Below are 18,644 nucleotides of genomic sequence, written 5' to 3'. Positions count from 1 at the left end.
AAATCTAATTAAAGGCTTGCCATATGAAGTTTTGTTTTCATTTGTGAGGTTCAGTTTCATTTGATTTCTGAGGTTGTGAGGTTCTGCCCTGTACAGTTGAGCAACAATCGATTACCAACAACTGATTAGAGTTCAAAGGTGCAAAGACCATTTAGTCCTAGTGTTAATAATACTGTTGTCCAAAGTTCAACAAGCAATTTTCCGATTAAATGCTTCATACTATAGTAAAGACATAGTAACTCTTGCATCCCGTTGCGTTGAGGAGGAGGTAGTGTCTATCCTAAATTTCCAAAAAAACCCTCCAAGATTCGGTCAATGAGTGCGTATAATTATACCTCTTTGCAAGAATATCCGGACCCGCAAAATGAACGAGACAAAGTCACTCGAAACAAGAAGCCTTATATTGGATTGGCCTGTTTGCTGTTGGGTATGTAATGTATTTTATTGCATCTTTTTAAGGTGGGTCTTTGAGTATTTCGAAAATCCGTTCTTGAATTGATAATTTTTATTAAACTTGTCGGTTTGTGTCAAGACCCCTATACGGTGATTTATGATGCAACTGCAAACATGAACGTAGGATGAATAGGGTTCAATTTTCGGCTGTCTGAGAGTACTCCTGAGTAAGTAACAAACATAGACATCATCGTCATAACAAGTGAAAAATTGGAAGTGTGTTATGACCACAGAATTCGTGACATTTTGTCAGAAAGCAAACAATAAATTTACATTGATTAGCGAATTCAATTGATGCTATTGTCTTTTTACGTGGAACATGGCTCCAAAAGGCCTGGTCTACAAAGCAAACAAATTAATTGTTGCTTCAATTGCATTTCAAGGGGTTCGAGTTATGCCGGGAAAAGATATCTCATTTCAAAGCCCGGGTTACAATTACAACTACTAGGATCCAATGTCTTCGAGTAAAATGATCCCTGTGATTTGCTCATAATCCTATGAGTAGGTGATTTACACTTCCTTTATAAATGGACTGAGTTCTATGGCTCAGCATTTCCTTTCACTTGTACCTACAAGTAAGGTACTCGTACCTACAGCTGTCATTAGCTAATCTCCTCAGTACGTATAGGCATTGAAAATGATTTTCAAATCCTGTCATCGGTTTGCAGGTTTATTGACAATCAGTATGATGATCTTGAAAATCTCGTCCGACACGAAGATATGCGAGAACAAACTGGATCTGAAAATATCGGAATCAAATGTGAACAATCCCGCGGACGTTGATATCAATGGTCTTCCCGTTACAACGGATAGCGAGATCCTGATGACCTCCAGTGAAGATGGCGGAAGTCCTATAATAACAAACTATATTTACTATGAATTTGAAAAGAACAAGGAAAACACTGGACTCCAGTATGACGATAATCCGAACACATTTTTGCTGAACGGAAAGGAATTTCGGATTCTAAGCGGCTCAATCCATTACTTTAGAGTTCGGCCGGAGTACTGGAGAGATCGCCTGAGGAAATTAAGAGCTATGGGAGCCAATACTGTGGAAACGTGAGTACTTTATTTGGAGTTACACTAGAATAGATTTCTTTGTACCGAGTACATACTTCTTGAAAGTTATACGTATACCTACTTACATTTCTGTGAAATGCTACCTTGTACTCTGGGCTCTGGACCAACTCAAGCTGTCATCTTAGCTCCAAACACAAAAAGCCCAATCTGAGGCTTAGGTGCAGGGGCTAGACAGCCCTAAAGGATGGGTTAAGCTTCTACGAAGCTGGGGCAACTCTATCCTAATTTTTCAGCAACTACCCAACTACATAAAACTCACGATGATGAGTGATGACCCAAAAGGAGGCGAAGATAGTATAATAATTCAATTTTAATGGTACATTTGCAACGGAGCATAAAGTTCATTTCCATTCAACAATAAAATGCCAAATTCCTCTCTATTTTCAGATATATCGCTTGGAATCTTCATGAGCCTCTCAAGGATGTTTATGAGTTTGGTGACAACAATAAGGACATTGATTTTGTCAAATTTATCAAGATTGCTCAGGAGGAAGACTTGTTTGTTATCATTCGCCCGGGACCTTATATCTGTGCCGAATGGGACTTTGGTGGCATGCCTAGGTAGGTAATCACATTGGAACTAATAGGTATTAACCTATAAGCATATGATATCATTTTCACCTTGAGGGGAATAAAGGTACCTAAGCAGATAGATCCTTCCTCCCAATATCCTAAAACTTTTTTCCCCTTTTATTATTATATATTATTAAACAATTAGACTTAGACCAAACTTTATTTAAAAAATAAATATACACAAATGGTAACATAAATTAAAGGTAACTTTTAACATTAACATTTCCTTTTGTTTCTTCCAGTTACCTACTGCGTGAACCCGGCATAAAACTGAGATCCATGGATCCGAAATACCTGAATAGGGTCAGGCAATATTTCAATAACTTGATCCCTCTGTTGGAGCCTCTTCAGTTTATTGATGGTCAGGGCCCCATCATAATGTTGGGGGTAAGTAAGAAAGAAATTTGATTTTGCCATTATTATTATTATTATTATTTTTCAAAAGATTTAACTTGGAACAGCTTTCACATTACTTCAACAGACATTTTTTTTTTCTTTTACACTGTACACAAAGAGCCCACTCTGAAGCTTAGGTGTAGGGGCAACTGCCCCAAAGGATGGGATAAGCTTATACGAATCTTTTCTTTTACATCCATCCGTGCCTGTCCGGGAACAGAAAATTTGTCACATCCACTAAAAATACCGCTCCAGCGGCCCTAGAAAGAGAAATCCATTTTAACATTTTCGGTACTACTTCACTCCTTCAAAATTCATACTTTTGTGAATCTTTTCAGGTGGAAAACGAACTGGCCGTTCTAGGGCCTAATGTGGCCGACAAAAATTACATGAGAGAATTGGTGGCAATGTTGAGAAGTAACGGAATACGATCTCCACTATTCACGGCTGATGATCCCTCAATGGGAGATTCCGGTAGCTTGATTGAAGATGGTGGTACGTACACACATTTCCAAATTTAGTTAGTGCTTATATACATGCAAGGCTAGTTATAGCTTGGTTGGTAGCGCGTCTGCCTTGTAAGCGCTAGGCCGCGGGTTCGATTACCGCCCGGGGCGGATTTTATCCTGAACGGATAATGTTCGTTCTCGGAACAACTGGGTTTCTCCTATCCTGTTTTCCTTTTCCCCTCGATTTCGGCAGGGCATCGACAAGACCTTAGCAGTTACAGTTCCCTCTGTCAAACCTCTTTTTTTTAAATATAACATTTAACATTAATAACACAATAGCAAATTATATTTCCAGTGCTTTACGCTGCCAACATTCTGTATGCTGGTGAAGAGCTGAGGAAATTATCCTACATGCAACCAAACAAACCACTGATGGTGATGGAATGGTGGACTGGCTGGTTTGATACCTGGGCTAAAAACCGGCACAACACTTTCCCTACTAATGGTAAGTATAGGTTTTATCATTATTAGGTATTATTATTAATATTATTAAAGGTGATTTTCTATACTAAACTTAGTTATTATAAAAAAGAAAAGAAACAAGCCACATCCACTAAAAATATTAACACCTCTCTCCCTGGTTCTCTCATTATGTAGCTATCACATTATTTGGTGCTCTTGGCACATCCACCAATATTGCTCACCTCGTTCTCTCGTTTTTATTGCCTCGGTGTTGTGGAGGTTAAGCCGCTAGCCTGGTAATCAGGAGGGCGTGGGTTCAATCCTGGCTGAGGTATGGAATTTAATCCTCAATATTGTTTGAGAATTTGACCACAATAGTGGGTAGTGGTAGCCTGTTGCTGGGGAAATTTTATATGTATTTTTGACACATCCACTAAAAGATAATATGAACCCTGTAGATAAATAATATTGGTTAATCTCAATTCTTTCCAGAATATGAGATGACACTTCAGAGTCTTCTGGAATACCCGGTATCCCTAAACCTCTTCATGTTCCATGGAGGTACATCCTGGGGGTTCTACAATGGGGCTAACATTGACAAATCTCTGGACAAATATACCCCTGATACAACCAGCTATGGTAAGTGATACAACCAGCTATGATAAGTGATACAACCAGCTATTGTAAGTGATCAAGGATTTCAATTTACTTCCCAAAGATCCTAAACGTTTAGTCAGGGTATCTAGGGAGTTCAGATTGTAATACCTCGGTGATGTAGAGGTGAAGACGTTCGCCTGAGACATTTGATTTTATTATTTGAGAACTTGACAGTTTGACCACATAATGGAGATCTAAATTGTTCGGTAGAGAACGTTTCATTTTTAGTCCTTTCATATACGTACCTCTGCTGGCTCGCCTGAATGGGTTCATTCCTCTATCCGTCTATCCAGTCTACTTCCTTTTTTCCCCGTCTAATGGATACCTATAACTCTACCTTCCACTCAAGAGTTTTTTTTTTCTTCTTTTTTTAAGAGGTTTGACAGGGGGAACTGTAACTGCTAAGGTCTCATTGTACCGAAATCGAAGAGAGAAGGAACACAGGATAGGAGAAAGCCAGCCATTCCGAGAAGGAACATTATTCTTTCAGGATAAAATCCTCTCCTGGCGGGAATCGAACCGGCGGCCTAACGCTTACAACTTAAAAGTTTATTCTGGTTGATTGCAGACTATGACGCTCCTCTGACGGAAGGAGGAGACTACACTGCCAAGTATTGGATCACAAGGAAGTATTTCCTACAGGTGGCACAGAATTTGAACATCAGCCATCCCACACCGCCAGAAGTTCTACCCAAAATGGCATACGACAATGTGGAATTGGGACAACAACTGACCTGGCATAATCTGGTGTCACAAATTGTAAGCTCTATTCTCGATTTAAATAAGACTGAGGATCAAGACTTCTCTTTAAAATTCCTTTAAAATCTCTTCTCTATAAAAATTCCTAATAGGTAAATGATATAATAATAAAAGTACCCAGTTTATTCAATTCGATCTGACTGGATAACTTACAATACGAGTAGATAAAATCGCGAAGTATCTAGAGGGTACCTATACGTATGTAAATCTAGAATAAAAATCTCACACAGAAAGCACATTTTGAGAGAAAAAATGAACTTTCCATTCGTTCATATTTACAAAATCCTGCTGAAAGTCGAGCTTTGTCACGTTTGAGCAATAAAGCTCAGCAAGCACGTGGGTAGAGTAAAGCCATGCAAGCTACGTAGTGGGTATCACGATTATTCGTAGCTTTACATACGGGTACATGATTTACGTTTTCTTTACTTTACAAATGTAATCAGGGTGCTAGAAATGTTTACTTTTTCCGCTTTCTTTTCCCCTGAAGAAAAAAGACAAATGAGGACTTTTCTCTTGAGGTTTTAGTTTCTCCGTGATGGGAAAGAAAAAAACCCAATTTCTTAGCTTGGAAAAATAAACTTCACTGTGACATTTCAACACGTTTCGAGGTCACCTTTGGGGAAAATCTAAAAACGCTATAAGTAATATCTCTATTTCTAAGATGCAAAGACATTACGTTAAAATCTTTGTGGGTAATTTCGATTTTCATTTATGAAGGAATATTCAATTTATAGCTTAATACAGCTAATTCCACGGTTTTATGCCTTTCTTCATACGATAAATAAAAATGCCTAGTGTGCCTAGGGACCTATTACATTGAAATTTGACCAATTTTTTGACCTGCAGCCTCTGGAAAAGATAGTCGTTTCCCCCTCCCTGATCCCTATGGAGGATCTTGCAGTAAACAACGGCACAGGACAGAGTTTTGGCTATACTCTGTACAGACAACCCGACTGGCACATCCCTACAGACCAAGATGCCATCATGAGAATAGAGGGCAGAGTGGCAGACATTGCTATCGTGATGGTCAACCAAGAAAGACAGACGGTACCACTCAGTGATGTACAAGATTTGAACGAGTTCGGATTTTGGAAAACTGAGTAAGTGTCAAAGAAGACCAAAGGAATTTTAATTGTGTTAAGCATAAAATGCTTGTCACAAGTGTTGTTCCCCGCTTAATATACTACTACGCTAAATTTTATGACTTGACTTGGACTTGAACAACCGACCTCCAGATTCAAAGTCCACCGTGCTAACCACTGCACCACTGGTTTGTTGTATCAAAGAAGACCATGTCTTAAGACACAGTACAATATTTAAAGACTTGTGGTTAACTTTGTGATGCGAAGCTCTATATCACCAGCTGTTAGACAAGGTCACAGCGAAAAGATTTTTCTTTTCCTTTTCTATATTTATACCTGTGGAAGTAAAGGGCACTTGCGTCAACTGCTCAAATAGGTACGTGCCTGCTAAATCTATGTTTAAGGGGTCTAGTGGATTGGAACAAAACAGATGCCTTCAGGCACACTCCACCATGTCAAGAGTTTACTTTGCCCTTGGAATCAATTTAATTTGAAGAAACCTTTTACTGATGAAAATTCTAATGAAACAACAAGTTGAATAAGTAATTGTTTATTTCAGAAATGCCGAGTTGCTTTTGAACATCACAAGACCTGCAAACAACATCGATATTCTCGTAGAGAACACAGGTCGCGTCAACTATTGGCTCAATGATGACTTCAAATATTCCAACATCAAGAAAGGCCTCGGCACGAGTTTTGACAATGTTGTGACTGTTAACAACGCTAGGCCGCAGAAGATTTGGCTGATTTATGCGTTGGAATTTGAGCAAGACTGGGTCAATGGGTGAGAAACTTTTTACTCAATACATAATGTACTACTTATTGAAAGTCGTCTTTTGCGTTGAATAAGATGCATCCAAAAATCATGTCCGGAAAGAGGGCTCAAGTACATGGTCCTATACTTAATTTATATTGTAACGGTTTAACGTAAAACTGTGAAGTCTATTTACACTCGCAACCCCACTACTGTAAAAACTATTAAAGGTACTTAGATTTTCTTTATAAGAATAGTTCAATTTCTTCTCCCATTTTAGGTTGTCCAAGTTTGAGTCGGTAACATCCGAACGAAACCTGCCCAGTCCCACTCTATTCCAAGCAATTCTCACCATTACAACTTTGGATGATCTCCGAGATACCTACTTGGACATGCAAGACTGGACTAGGGGCGTGGTATTTGTCAATGGATTCAATTTGGGCCGATACTCAAGGTTAAGTCCCTATCAGACGTTATATCTACCAGCACCTCTTTTGCATCTGGGCCAAAATAAGGTGAGAATTTCGTTTCTTCTCTACTTGGGCCGGGGGTCACAAAGTGAGTTTAAACTCCGTTTAAGTGAGTTTAAACTCCGTTTAAGTTCTAAACTCGGTTTAAGCAATGATTGTTTAATGAGTTTAATCCGAGGTTAATCCAAATACGCTCACTTGTAGCCCCGGCCATTAGTGACGTTAAACCTATATTAAACTCAAACATCTAAATGAGTAACTTAAGATTTCGTCTAATGGTTACCGTTCAGATAACAACCATGCTCGCTATTGCTTAATTTCAGTGATCCACGGGAAATTTATGTTCCAAGTTAAATGACAAATTATGGGGTTATTTGGGTTACATTGTTTAGAAACGGACATTTTGATTGGTAAAACTGTCTGCAGTAGATAAAATATGGTTATCTTTGGTTTCAGTACTAGGTATTTTATTAGCTGTTTTCTTTATTTTACTAGCTGAATTTCCATGTACTCTATTCCTCTTAATTCAACCAGACTCGACGAGACAATTTCTGAAGTCATTTTCCGTTTCGTTTCAGATTTCCGTGTTTGAGCACTACAGACGGGCAGCCCGGCTGAGTTTCACTGACAAACCGATAGTTCGAAATTTCCAGCACAGATTCAGTAATAACGATTGAGATGCAAAGAGTTCCAAGTCCATTTACTTTGTGATAGCCATTTTTCTTTTACCTTTTATATTTTTTGTTACTTATTTTATATCAATATTATACTGTGCGATAAAACTGTAAATATTTGTATACCTTACACACACAGAAATTTCTTGCTGTTTTTCTTGAAACCCTTTGTTGATATGCACCTAAAAACAAATTACCTATAGTCATGTTAGAGGACTTTTAAGAGGGAGTTGGTCTTTTATTTTTAATGGACATTGATCTCTAGCATTACTAAGAATGAACGCAATTTCGAAAGCTCACAGCCATATTTTTACATTATATTGCATTTTACTAAATTACACAGTACATTTTTACAGAAACCGAATTCATAATGTCAACATAAAATATACCCACCAACGATGAAACGTCATGCACCAACGTAAGAAATAAATAAAAGTGAATCTTCATTCTTAATTATCAACAGATTGGCAATCACAACAAATGAATAATACGTATAAACTTCAAATCATGAAAATAATAATAAATCTCTTACTATGGAAAAGGAGAAAAAAAAAGTTTAGACTAATCAACAGATTGTTCTCACAGCTTGTGTTAAGTTTGATCTGAATAGTTTTTCCTAATTTAGAAACAGGCATCAGGACCTGGAATGAATGATGTATTATATTTACTCTCTGACTCTGATACAATAGATAAGTAGTAGTCCTAGAGAACGCTGCTATTATAGAACTAACAGTTTTGAAACCGGCTAGATTTGACAGCAGAAGAAAGATATTGAGCTATTATTTACCTACCCCCAACGTCTTTTCCAATGACCAGCGGGGTAACTACTTCTCCATCATGTATGGCCCAAAGCTCTCAACATAGCTTGAGCTTTTATTTTTGCCAGCTGATCTATAGCTTCCTCCTTGGCCAGAAGCTTCAACTTCAGACTCTGATTTTCCAACTTCAACTGTTTATTTTCTTTTTCTTTCTCGCGTAACTTGTGCTCGAGGGCGTGTTGTTGTTTCTTCTGTTTCTCTCGACTTCGTTTGGCGGCGAGGCGATTTCTTTCGAGAATTTGTTTTCGTTTTTCCTCCTCTGAGATTTCCCGAGACTTTTTCTTTTCAGGGGGAGGCGGGGGATCATCTGAGCTTTGTTTACGAGGCAGAGGCTGAGGGAGAAAGACAAAATAACACATCAAACAAATCTGGTGTGAACACCACACGACTTTCTATTACACTAAGGATTGTTCGGTTTGAGTTTTGACAATGAAGAACTTACCAGTTTCACAGATCCTGGTGAAGGAATAGGAGTTATTTCAAGTTCTGGGACTGATGGACTTGGTGTAACTTTCAGGATATCAACAGGTAGACGAGTTAGTAAATCTACAGGAGCTGATTGGTAACTTTTAATAGGGTTGGGTATTTCTAATCCTTCAATTAGCAAGAGGTTGTTCTTCTTATTTAGGATTTTTTTCTTGATCAACTCTGAAGTGGAATTGATTTGTTTGCTCTTAACAGGTATAAGCTTAGAGCTGACAAGGTTAGATATGATGTCAATGTTTCTCTGATCTTTTCCTTCTTTAATAATAATGTCTGGTCCAAGTTGAGACTTAGCACTGCAGACATCACTTGGATATCTTATGAGATCAGGTTGCAGTAGGGTATCAGATTTGTTTTTACCATTTTCATCAGGAAGCACATCTGTGGAAAGAAAAACAGTAAAATTTAAGTAAGTACCTAATTAATTTATTTAGGGTGTAGATAAGTACTTACTAGGCTGTACAGAGTAGAATAATGACAATCACAACACTGTTACTTGTTGGAGAGAAAGAGCAGAACAACATGAAGAGATTTATAAGTAAGACCACAAGGATCTTACAAACTTCATTTCATAGTTGTGTTTATTGGACAAAGTAGTAAATTTTGAAGATAGGAGTTCTGAAGGGGGGGGGGCATCTTACCTGAACTTGGTATAATTGGCTGTGATAAAGGAGATCTTTGTCTGCTTGATTTGTACACAGTATTCAGAATCTCTTGTGCAGGATCCAAAGGAGGCTCTTTTTCTAACACCAATGACAAAGCTTCAGTTGTTCCAGTAACTTTATTGGCATCAACATCTGCAGTTTGGAAAGGAGTTGGGGTGTTCAGAGTTTCTTCTGGGTTTTGAACCTGAAATGGTTAAGCCATTTCTTTTCAGATAATTTTCAATGACCAGAGAATATTGTTTTCCTCACTCCAATATCAGTCTAAATAGGTACTATCAAAACTCTGCATCTCCACTAATATGGGTCATGGTTAAGACCTTTCTCAATTACATCAAGCTCTAGAATCAATAAAGTTTACAAACCTATGTAAGCACATTTTTTTTTTCCCCCTAAGTAGTATATATTATTTTTACAGTCTACTCAATACCCATCTAATAAATGTGGAAGCTGGTTAGATCAAGAAAATCCCCTGGTGTGTTATTGTTTGTTTTGCAGTAGAATGTACACTTTCCTGGTGGGGTCGAATTTTTGGCTCTGTGCTTGGGGTGCACTCAGCCTTATGAGGACAATTGAGTACCAACAAGTGGCAAAATTATGATTTAGATTTTTTTTTTTTGTAAAAAAAAAAACTTACACTTAGAGGATACTTAAGTAGAGAACATTGTGTATCAACAGCTTTTTTGAAAGTTTGATCAAATGGGTTGTCCTGTAGGTCATTGAACAATCCTATTTCTTCTCCCAGCTTGAATAACTTTGTAGGTGTTGGAGTTTGGTCTTCTGAAATATTTCAAATGTGTTCCATTACATAATAAAAGTTAATTAAAACACTTCCATCAGGGTCTGTGAAAATTTCACACAGTTTTCCATTTTCCCTCTCAAGGAAAACAATTATTATTCAAAGCAAATTCTTTTACGTCCATGCCTATCCAAAAACAGAAACATTTGATTAGAAAATTTCTGCCCTGGCTGGGATTTGAACCGAGCACCTCTGGGTTGGAAGTCAGTAATCAAACACCTGTTAATGTAACTTACCTTGAGACAATACAGGGGTGGTGAGAGTGATTTGTATTTTATCCATTTTATCTTGTTACTTTGGAAAGAGCTGTAGGCAGAAAATAATTTAAAAATAATCATGTGTATAGTAAACTTGGAGGAATTAAATTGAGGCACAAGGGAATATATTTATGCCTGCTATATTTGAGCCCATGATAGTGTACTAGGCTAAATTCTGATATTTTGCAAAGAGTGAAGTGGCAAATTCAAGTTTTTTTTTTTGTGATTAGTCAGAAGCCAAGACAATGAAAAAGAAAGCTCCTTTTTGTATTTAACCTAATCTTATAATAACACTTGTCACATCTCAAATTGTTTAAGCTCCTTTTTTGTGTTTAACCTAACCCTATAGTAACACTGGTCACTGCTCATTTGTGACAGCTCCTTTTTTGTATCAATTTTCCAATTTTCCATTGATGTGACTTCTGAACAAATACCATAAGTAAGCTTAACAATCAAAAATTCCTTTCCCATTTAAATACTAGAATAAAATACATACCTTCAATTCATAGACAGCACAATCATCTCCTTTAAATTGTTTATAGGTACCTACCTATATGAATTTGAGAACTAAAGATTTCCTTATGTGGGTACTTTGCTGGAAACTTACAACTTTAGTATTTCAAGTAACAAAAAGGTATTTTTTTTTTTTACCTTTTTATTTCTTTCTTAAACCAAATACCAAAATATACTTTATTTTCTAAATTTAATCTAATAAACTATTAGCACTTTTCCTCCTATCTCCTATCTTTTATCTTTTATCCTTATCAACTCAACTCAAAACACCAAAACCAAAAGCAAATCACTTCATTCAGCATTCACTTCAAATTTCAAAACAGGAAAAATCATGGCCGTTCACTCGGCTGCACGAACTTTTCATTCCGTCGATATCCACTGTTCCCGGATCTCCGTGTGACGGTAACAGCGGCAAGGCCAGAGCGCGAAAATTTAAAAATTTATAAGAGATTTTTTTTTTTTTTCACAAAACCAACAAACTCAACAAAGAACAAAACAAAGGCCAAAACCTCGAACTTACAAGTAATAACGGGCGTAAAAATATAGAAGAAAACCAACGAAGGTTTGATTTTGATTGGAAATTTTCAAATTACCTATTAAATTTGTGTTGAAATTTTACCTTTTGATGACAACGTGCTATCTTTTCTAAAGTTATTTATGTCACAATCTTCTGAGATAAGGAAAGAGGAAAGGAACCAGTCAACCATCAACTGATAAAATTGGATGCAGGAAAAATGTAAAAATGAGTCATGATTATGAAAAAATCTGAAAGTGCTATTTAGTTTTCCTTTGTTACTACAACATAGAATTTGTATCAGGAAAATGAATTTAAAATCAGTAATCTCTTTAGGAATATTCTTATCCATCACTCATAGGAATGAAGTATACTCTGAGATTATGTAAGTAATTTTTTTTTCTAATTTATTATTACCACTAGGTAAGTACCATCAAAAGCGTTAGTTGGACAGTACTACCTACATGTTTTAGTATGGTTCTTTACTGCTTACCTACATTTTAAGTGACCAAAAGTTTTTATTTTAATACCCCATTTTTACTCCCGGTTTCCCTTGTTCAGTGGTTTGTTTCTGTTAGTAGATTGATTACTGAAGACTCCTAGCCTGACTAAGGTCTGGGCCATACTCTTTTACAGAAACCTTTTTTCTATTTCAGAAGCCCTGATGGGGGATGTCAAGAATTGTTGGATTCTTTTGCAAGAGCCACAGCAAATTACACAATGTGCACAATACAACATGCCAGGCCCATCAGTGTATGTGAAGCTTGTATTGATAGTTACTTGAAAGTTCTAAAAAGATATAACCAGATTCTAAAGTTGTATGATGAACATGATAAGCAATGTAAAGAAGAACTTATGAATGTGGATAGGTTGCAAGTTGTTGAGAAAGGATACCATTTTGTTGAAGACTTATGGCATAAAGCTTCTTGCAGTGGTATGTATGAATTTTACAGTGTCATTTTTTGTCAGCCTCTCAATCAGCCCTATCTAGGGTGATTGCTTTGAGCTGACGTTTGGTTTTGTCTGCAATTTTTTTTACAAGTGGATGCTCTTTGCACTCAAACTTTGTTTTTTTTTTTGTTTTCTTTTGTTTTTTTTTTTTTTTTTTTTTTTTCGACAATTTAATTTTTTTTTTTTTTTTTTTTTTTTTTTTTTTTTCTCAGCAAATTAAATTTCAGGCTGGTATCCTCCCTGTTTGTGGTCACAATAGATCTAAAAAGGTCGCAGTGATATAATTGCATACCCTCTCACAAGAGAGGAGCAACCAGACTCATAATAAATAATCCTCCCTGTTTAAATTCCCCCAGCCAGACTAAAAAATAATACTAATACTGATGATTCAATTTTGCTTTGTTACAGCCTGTTTTAAAAAAGATGACCAAGGACTCACCATATCAAACATGACAGACACTACAGTGAAACTATTAGATTTATCAGAACTGACTGATGCCTGTATTCTGACAAATCAAAACACATCAGTAAATAGCAGTCAAATTGTCTGTGATAAATGTAAAGAGGACTACTTAAATTTAAACAGCTACTACAATTGTCACAAGTCAGCTGTGTGTATGGATATTGTTGATATGGTATGTTCATAAAAGGAAGAAATAAAGTAAGAGAAGAGGAGGGGGAGGAGGAGGAGGAGGAGGAGGAAGAAGAAGAGAGAGCCATTAGAAATGTGGTTCTTGAATCTAGATCTTCTACTTAAAGTTTAGAGGTTGATATTTGAAACCTTGGTAGTAATTTTAGACAGTATAGATTTTGTTTGTTTTGTAAAATTTCACTAATATCAAAAAAAATCTTCATTTTCCAGATGAACATCACCAGGTACAAATGGAGCACAACTCTGGGCTGTTGTATGGACAGGAAGAAAATTGAAATCCCTTTCTTGTTGACCACAGGAGCTCTCTGTTTACTACCACTTTTATTTTACATCTCTCTGTATTTCTGTTCAAAAAACACCGAGTTCAATATTGTACTGGAACAAACCCGATGGCAAACCCCTGTCAACAGCTAGTCCAGTCTTCACTTTGTGATACTCGTGATTTTTACCTCCATTTCATACAGAGATAAAAGGGAAAGTCTCAAAGATAATTTAGCAATTGGTTGTATTTGAGGCAAGGCTTGACTTTTATTCCCAGAGATTTGAGATTTCATTGTTCATTTATTATTATTTTTTTAACTGTTTATATTATTTTGTATTATTGCCAAATTATATCAGAAATAACATTCAATTACCTCACTTATAATTAAAGCTCCCGCCAGTGTGTTAGTAGTACCTTGTAGCTACGGTGACGTCAGATCGGAAAAAAATATTTCATTTTTTTCAGGGCTCAAAAAATCGAAAACTACTTGTCAAAATTAAAAAATAATTTCGCTATATTTTTTTATATTTTATTATCTTTGTGTTAAATAAAAAATTGAAAATCATGAGAATTGTTAATTATAAATTAACATCATTGCTAACTCATTTTTAGCTAAATCCTCTTCAGGGACTCTTCCTTTTCATTTCTTGGCAAAATCACAACTTTGGTTCCAGGTTGTTTTTTTTTTTTTTAAGTCACATACTATATGAAAGGGAAACTCTCAAACATTTCTAAAGATAAGTGTGGAGAGTCCAAAGTTAATGAATCGCTAAATCAGTTTAGTCTTTAGTGATTATTTTTCTTACCCTATAAAAAAAAATCCCAAATCTCTCGGCGCTCGGCGCACCGGAGACCCTGCGGCACACAGTTTGAGAACCACTGCTCTATTTTGTTGCCGGTGTTTTAAACAACGTTGCCGGAATCAACATACGCTTTTAAAATGGCGTCTGGCGCCAATATTCAAATTTTTCAGAATCATGACAAATTGAAAAAAATTTAGAAAAGAATATTATAAAATTAAAATTTGTAATTAAAAGTTGATTAATCCTTTATCAATTAAAGTGAATTCATCATGAAGTTTCAGTCACTTTGGTACTTTTCAACTTTTCATAAACCTCAAAATGCTTTATATTGTTGATGTTCTATAGATAGATCTAATTTTCCCTTCCAAAAATATGAAGGTGATTGTAAGAACTAAATAGAAAAAAAAGAGGTGAAAATGGCCCTTTATGATAACCAACACTGGCTTCTATCTCACATACGAAACTCATTCATATCATCGGATGATACAGGTAATAAATGTCTTCCACAGTAATACCTACCCTAGATAAGTACATTTACAACTTTTCTCGGAAACAAATATGGTGGAAGAAGCAGGTCCTGAACCATAGAGTTATTTTGTCTCAATACATCAAATATAGAGTAATTTTGATAAAAGAAAAAGTGTTTTGAATAACTGAATCTAGAGACTCAGTTCAATTGTTTCACAGTAGCTGTGTTTTCTTTCCAATGTCATGTTAATGTGGCATCAACTCGATGTTCTCTTGGTGTCAGGAGTGGAGGTAAAAATTGTGGAAACCAAACAAAACAGATGTAGCAGGACTGAATGCTACTTGAGAGTGGCTTCTGGAATTTAGGATGTGATCATAAAATTTATGGATTGTTTCAGGTATGTGTGAAGTGGTCATGATGAGTGAAAATATTCCACAACAGATGTCACACACTAAATACAGCACCTATCCAGGCCTTGGTGAAAGTGATGAGGAAGATGATCTTGATATGCTCAGTCAGTCTATTGATATACATTCTGATCTACAATATGGTGGTCTGTTGAGACATCGCTCAAACACAGCCTCTAAATTAGAAAAAATGGAACTGGCCAGAAAAAAAGCTGCACAGATAAGGATAGTAAAATGGAGAAAAAATCAAGATAATAAAATAGATGAGGCTGTGCTGAATGATTTGTTTAAAAAGAAAGATGTTTCTTTGATTCCTCCTATCCAAAATCAAGGTTCCTTGCTTACACAACAGTTGCAAAAGTTTCCACACTTCCCAAAGAATCCATATCAAGTGTATGCCAAGTATGATGGCAATGCACAAGTTGGCCTTAATACAAGGAAGTACAAGATATTTTTGCACATGTTACCTCCAGACCAAAGGAATTATCCAATGGAAGTTGTTATTGTGGTGGGAACCAAAGTCATTGATCTGATTGGCCTGACCTTGTGGAAGTGTTTTATTGAATATCCCAACATTGAACTCAAGTTAGTATGATATACCTGTATAGGTGTATAGTCATTAAATTTAAGTTTAGGGATTGCCTTTTAGAAATCTACATAATTCATATTGTTTTCTAGTGTACCTACCTATGTGTGTATCTCTAACATTTGATAATAATTATCAAGGTTTTGGATTACCTCCTGAGATTAAAATCCCAAGTTCCAAGTAACTCAATGTTCTGCTAGAGATAATATTATAATTGGAAACCTTTTTTTACATGTTCCAGAGAAATTGAATTTTATGCACTGTACATTGCTGAGGATGATGGGGAAGTTGATTGGGATTTCCCCAGCTTTGAAGTTACTGAATACATTGCCAAGTTTGGTTTTGGTTACCTAGCTCTCATTGAAAAGGAAACACCAATTCACAGAAAGGTAGTTGAAAGCAATAATGATACCCATCCTATACTGACAACAAAAAATGAAGTTCCTGAGACAAGTGAGAAGGTGATCAAGAAATTCAATGATGGTGTGAATTCAGAGAAAACTTTAACATTAAATCCTTGGCACAATTTGGAAGCTCCTCTGTATCAGTCATATAGAGTTTACATGTTGAACAAATTTCGGACCAAGAGTGAAATTCTACTTGGTAAGTTCTAGCCAGGACATACCAAAGTTAATATTAGATACATACACAAAAAACCATTCCAAGACTTAGGTGTGGGGGAAAACTGCCCTAAAGGATAGCTATAGTTTCTACACATCTAATATTAGATAGTTACCTAATACTTACCTATGTACCTAAATGTAGCTGAAATTGATAGACCAACCTGACAAAAACAATCAGCATTTGATGTGACTCAAAATCCTCGATTTAAAATATTATGTCTTGGTGCTGTATTCTATGTTTTTATTTTTCTTCTTTTTGAGGCAGCTGTCTGTTTGAATTTTTAGCTATAACATTTGTCTTTGGTTTTGCAGGCGTTTCTGGTGAGAAGATTGAGATTGATCCTGTTCTGAATAACAAGGCAGGTTCAAGATATATCTGGAATAAACAGAAAGCTGTGACCTATGATATTGATGCTATAGTTGCTTGTGATCTCACCCAAAATAAAAGCAACAAAGCTACATTCAGGTGAGATATGATACCCAAGATTCAAAATGTAATATCCTTGTCTATACTCTTAGGAGGGGACTGAAAAGTCTCTTTATCTCAGTTACCTACTTTAGCCAATTTTCTAAACTATAGATTAGGGCTTATTACTTGACTTTGACACACAGAGATCTCTTTCATCCATGAAAAAAAGTTCAAATCTGCATTTGAGAAAAAAATAAATCTACAGAGAGAAATAATTAGAATATACTTGATAAATTAATAGTATAATATTAATAGGTTAATTTAATAAATTTAAATTAAGAGAGTTAAATTTGTTTTGAGATTAACAGAACCAATGGCTCTCTTATTTCGACTTTCAGATTGGTGTATGACCAAATGAACGAGTTCCACCACAACAATAACGTAGATAGTTACATTTACGGCTCCTTAGGAATCACCAATAATATGAACATGTACTCTTCCAACCACAATTATAAGCACTACGATTTTGAAGTTGAATATAGCACGGCCGATGAAATTGTACAGAAAATCAATCATATCTTGGATCTACGATCGAATCCAAAGCGCAAGGACTACCTTGCCATTCGAGAGAGAAAATCACACCGCCGGAAAAGTTTCACCTTTGGGCCACGATAACATTGGACTTTGACTGCCGCCAAAAAATTCCTTGTAACGAATGGTTGGACCACCGTCCAAGCTTATACTTAATTCATAAATCAACTGGAATAAGCAATCTGGTTGTTTAATCCAGTGGTTTAATAAAAACCATGTTAAACCAGAAAATAATTAGGACATTAGGGCACTTTAAATTTTGTTAGTTAGGTGTTGTAAATTGACTTTTGGCTTTGTTCGGCCCACTATTTTAACCATATTTTTAATTCAAAGAGGATTAAGAAGACATTAGCTTTTTTGTTGTACAACTTTTTATTTAAACATACTCGTACGTATTTATTTAACTATAAAAAATGAAATGTCTTCATTCCTTTTTGCAATTTTTTATTACCATAGAGTGTCGTGTATAATATTATAGGTAAGTAAACCAACATTTTAATTTTAATATATTTTATCTGTGATTTTTTATGTAGAGACCAAAAGGGCCCATTGTATATATATTTTTTGTAAAAATAATGCTAGCATAGGTACCTATTTTAAAATGGTTTTAATATTATATTTTAATTTTACTATTTAACAAGGGGTATGATGTATGGGATGGGTAATTCATAGATAAGAATATTCGAAGTATGTAAATTTTATTAAATACAAGTATTCAAATATTTTAAAGTCGAAACAGATATTTCTCATTCTCTCATACTTAAGTACTTATAACAATATTGACCTAATCAATCATTACTATTTTGAATGGCCAACATTTCATCTGTCACGAAGTTTTTCCCCCCTCTAGGTGTTAGATCACGAAGTTTTTCCCCCCTCTAGGTGTTAGAACTGTAAATCTGATTACTTACTTTGCTTGAGATTAAAATAGAGGAGAGTTGTGTCATTCCACAAACTGGACATTGTAACAGAATATCCTGCTTCCTCATATACTTTCTAAGTTCCGGATCCTGACTATTTATTTGTACAACATGCT

The 18,644-nt window shown here is 35.8% G+C and overlaps 4 protein-coding genes across 5 annotated transcripts; 3 read left to right on the top strand and 1 right to left on the bottom strand.

The window, feature by feature from the left end:
- Positions 1–49: 49 nt before the first annotated feature.
- Positions 50–7,951, top strand: LOC103505676 (beta-galactosidase-1-like protein 2). Its single transcript, XM_008470035.3, has 12 exons — positions 50–427; positions 1,122–1,512; positions 1,921–2,094; positions 2,349–2,493; positions 2,841–2,997; positions 3,307–3,456; positions 3,906–4,052; positions 4,639–4,829; positions 5,676–5,929; positions 6,471–6,695; positions 6,946–7,180; positions 7,714–7,951. The coding sequence occupies exons 1-12, from the start codon at positions 316–318 to the stop codon at positions 7,810–7,812; spliced, it is 2,280 nt and encodes a 759-aa protein (XP_008468257.1). The 5' UTR covers positions 50–315; the 3' UTR covers positions 7,813–7,951.
- Positions 7,952–8,460: 509 nt separating this feature from the next.
- LOC103505653 (cyclic AMP-dependent transcription factor ATF-2) lies at positions 8,461–11,634 on the bottom strand. 2 transcript variants are annotated; one of them, XM_008470012.3, is made up of 6 exons: positions 11,325–11,634; positions 10,808–10,877; positions 10,410–10,552; positions 9,752–9,959; positions 9,070–9,491; positions 8,461–8,959 (listed from the first exon to the last, which is right to left on the bottom strand). In XM_008470012.3, exons 2-6 carry the CDS (start codon positions 10,851–10,853, stop codon positions 8,645–8,647), a joined length of 1,134 nt encoding a protein of 377 aa, XP_008468234.1. In that variant the 5' UTR covers positions 10,854–10,877; positions 11,325–11,634; the 3' UTR covers positions 8,461–8,644. The 2 variants fall into 2 exon arrangements, with proteins under 2 accessions (XP_008468234.1, XP_008468247.1); XM_008470025.3 differs by having other exon boundaries at positions 11,379–11,634.
- A 177-nt stretch (positions 11,635–11,811) lies between these two features.
- Positions 11,812–14,097, top strand: LOC103505643 (osteopetrosis-associated transmembrane protein 1). Its single transcript, XM_008470002.3, has 4 exons — positions 11,812–12,240; positions 12,512–12,789; positions 13,215–13,441; positions 13,669–14,097. Exons 1-4 carry the CDS (start codon positions 12,164–12,166, stop codon positions 13,870–13,872), a joined length of 786 nt encoding a protein of 261 aa, XP_008468224.1. The 5' UTR covers positions 11,812–12,163; the 3' UTR covers positions 13,873–14,097.
- A 268-nt stretch (positions 14,098–14,365) lies between these two features.
- LOC103505634 (target of rapamycin complex 2 subunit MAPKAP1) lies at positions 14,366–18,344 on the top strand. Its single transcript, XM_008469993.3, has 5 exons — positions 14,366–15,012; positions 15,390–15,984; positions 16,227–16,588; positions 16,921–17,074; positions 17,416–18,344. The coding sequence occupies exons 1-5, from the start codon at positions 14,940–14,942 to the stop codon at positions 17,690–17,692; spliced, it is 1,461 nt and encodes a 486-aa protein (XP_008468215.1). The 5' UTR covers positions 14,366–14,939; the 3' UTR covers positions 17,693–18,344.
- Positions 18,345–18,644: the final 300 nt, after the last annotated feature.

This window comes from Diaphorina citri, unplaced genomic scaffold (genome assembly GCF_000475195.1).
Source record: "Diaphorina citri unplaced genomic scaffold, Diaci psyllid genome assembly version 1.1 scaffold10, whole genome shotgun sequence".
Taxonomy (NCBI): domain Eukaryota; kingdom Metazoa; phylum Arthropoda; class Insecta; order Hemiptera; family Psyllidae; genus Diaphorina; species Diaphorina citri.
The sequence above is the reverse complement of the archived record's forward strand: the minus strand, read 5'-3'. Positions and strand labels throughout refer to the sequence as shown.

Coding starts and splice junctions, on each gene's coding strand:
- LOC103505653 (XM_008470012.3), bottom strand. CDS start 10,853: ATGGATAAAATACAAATCACTCTCACCACCCCTGTATTGTCTCAAG. Junction 9,492..9,751: donor GCCAATTATACCAAGTTCAG/GTAAGATGCCCC, acceptor TTCTTTCCACAG/ATGTGCTTCCTGATGAAAAT. Junction 8,960..9,069: donor CACCAGGATCTGTGAAACTG/GTAAGTTCTTCA, acceptor TTTCTCCCTCAG/CCTCTGCCTCGTAAACAAAG.
- LOC103505634 (XM_008469993.3), top strand. CDS start 14,940: ATGGCCCTTTATGATAACCAACACTGGCTTCTATCTCACATACGAAAC. Junction 15,013..15,389: donor CATATCATCGGATGATACAG/GTAATAAATGTC, acceptor GGATTGTTTCAG/GTATGTGTGAAGTGGTCATG. Junction 17,075..17,415: donor AGCAACAAAGCTACATTCAG/GTGAGATATGAT, acceptor TTCGACTTTCAG/ATTGGTGTATGACCAAATGA.
- LOC103505643 (XM_008470002.3), top strand. CDS start 12,164: ATGAATTTAAAATCAGTAATCTCTTTAGGAATATTCTTATCCATCACT. Junction 12,790..13,214: donor GCATAAAGCTTCTTGCAGTG/GTATGTATGAAT, acceptor GCTTTGTTACAG/CCTGTTTTAAAAAAGATGAC. Junction 13,442..13,668: donor GTATGGATATTGTTGATATG/GTATGTTCATAA, acceptor TTCATTTTCCAG/ATGAACATCACCAGGTACAA.
- LOC103505676 (XM_008470035.3), top strand. CDS start 316: ATGAGTGCGTATAATTATACCTCTTTGCAAGAATATCCGGACCCGCAA. Junction 1,513..1,920: donor GGAGCCAATACTGTGGAAAC/GTGAGTACTTTA, acceptor CTCTATTTTCAG/ATATATCGCTTGGAATCTTC. Junction 5,930..6,470: donor TTCGGATTTTGGAAAACTGA/GTAAGTGTCAAA, acceptor TGTTTATTTCAG/AAATGCCGAGTTGCTTTTGA.